Source organism: Phaseolus vulgaris, chromosome 10, assembly GCF_051622355.1.
Source record: "Phaseolus vulgaris cultivar YP4 chromosome 10, ASM5162235v1, whole genome shotgun sequence".
NCBI classification, from domain to species: Eukaryota; Viridiplantae; Streptophyta; class Magnoliopsida; order Fabales; family Fabaceae; genus Phaseolus; species Phaseolus vulgaris.
The window spans coordinates 25,869,576-25,870,526 of record NC_143507.1 but is presented as its reverse complement, the minus strand read 5'-3'; the positions used below and the strand labels follow the sequence as shown (position 1 = coordinate 25,870,526).

The 951-nt window shown below is 46.8% G+C and overlaps 1 protein-coding gene across 1 annotated transcript; it reads left to right on the top strand.

Moving 5' to 3' along the window:
- The first annotated feature begins 278 nt into the window (after positions 1-278).
- On the top strand, positions 279-695 carry LOC150024703 (uncharacterized). The gene has a single exon (XM_090296110.1). It carries the CDS (start codon positions 279-281, stop codon positions 693-695), a length of 417 nt encoding a protein of 138 aa, XP_090152236.1.
- The last annotated feature ends 256 nt before the right edge of the window (positions 696-951 follow it).

Here is a 951-nt window from a genome sequence, read left to right as displayed (position 1 = left end):
GGAAGAATATTGTGTGTCGTTTCGGGGTGCCAAGGCGCCTCATCTCAGATAATGGCACTCAGTTTGTGAGCCAGCAGTTGGCGAAGCTGTGTGGAGAAGTAGGAATCAAGCAGGTGTTTGCATCAGTCGAACACCCCCAGACGAACGGGCAGGTAGAATCAGCGAATAGAGTTTTGCTGAGGGGATTGAAGCGAAGACTTGAGAAAGCCAAAGGGGCGTGGGCAGAACAAGTACCAAGGATCGTGTGGGCTTACCACACCACGCCTCAATCTTCCACCATGGAAACGCCATTCAGTTTGGTATATGGGAAAGACGCCATGATCCCGGTGGAGATTCACGAGAGCTCACCCCGTTTCCTAAGCTTTGTGGCAGAAGAATCCAATGAGGAAAGAAGGGTAAATCTAGACCTATTGGACGAGGCCAGAGAGGATGCAAGGATAAAGGCTGAAGCTGTGAAGAGGAGAGTGGAGCATCAGTATAGCTTTAAGGTAAAGTCGCGACAGTTCCAAGTAGCTGACTTGGTCATGCGAAAGGCTCATCCTTACGAGTTGAAGAACAAGTTGTCTCCGAAGTGGATAGGACCCTTCAGAATAACCGAAGCCAAGGGAAATGGTTCGTACAAGTTAGAGACTTTAGAGGGGGGTCCCATCCCACGCAGTTGGAATGCAGCTAAATTAAAATTTTATTTCAGTTGAAAGTTATGAAACACAGATATGCATAAACATAACAGTCCCAGGCAGTCGTAATAGCAATACAGTAAAGTGAAAAGGCAATCGGAGTAGAAAAACCATACCTTTTGTGGTTGGAAGTTGCAAAGGTGCGAGCTTTCGTGAAGGGGAAGCGCAAAGATTGCAGAGAAGATGAACAGTAAGAAGGAGTATGAAAAGTGATGTAACAGTGCCTCGAGCCCGTGTTTTTGAAAGGTTATAACGTTAACTCAAGAAGCGCTAG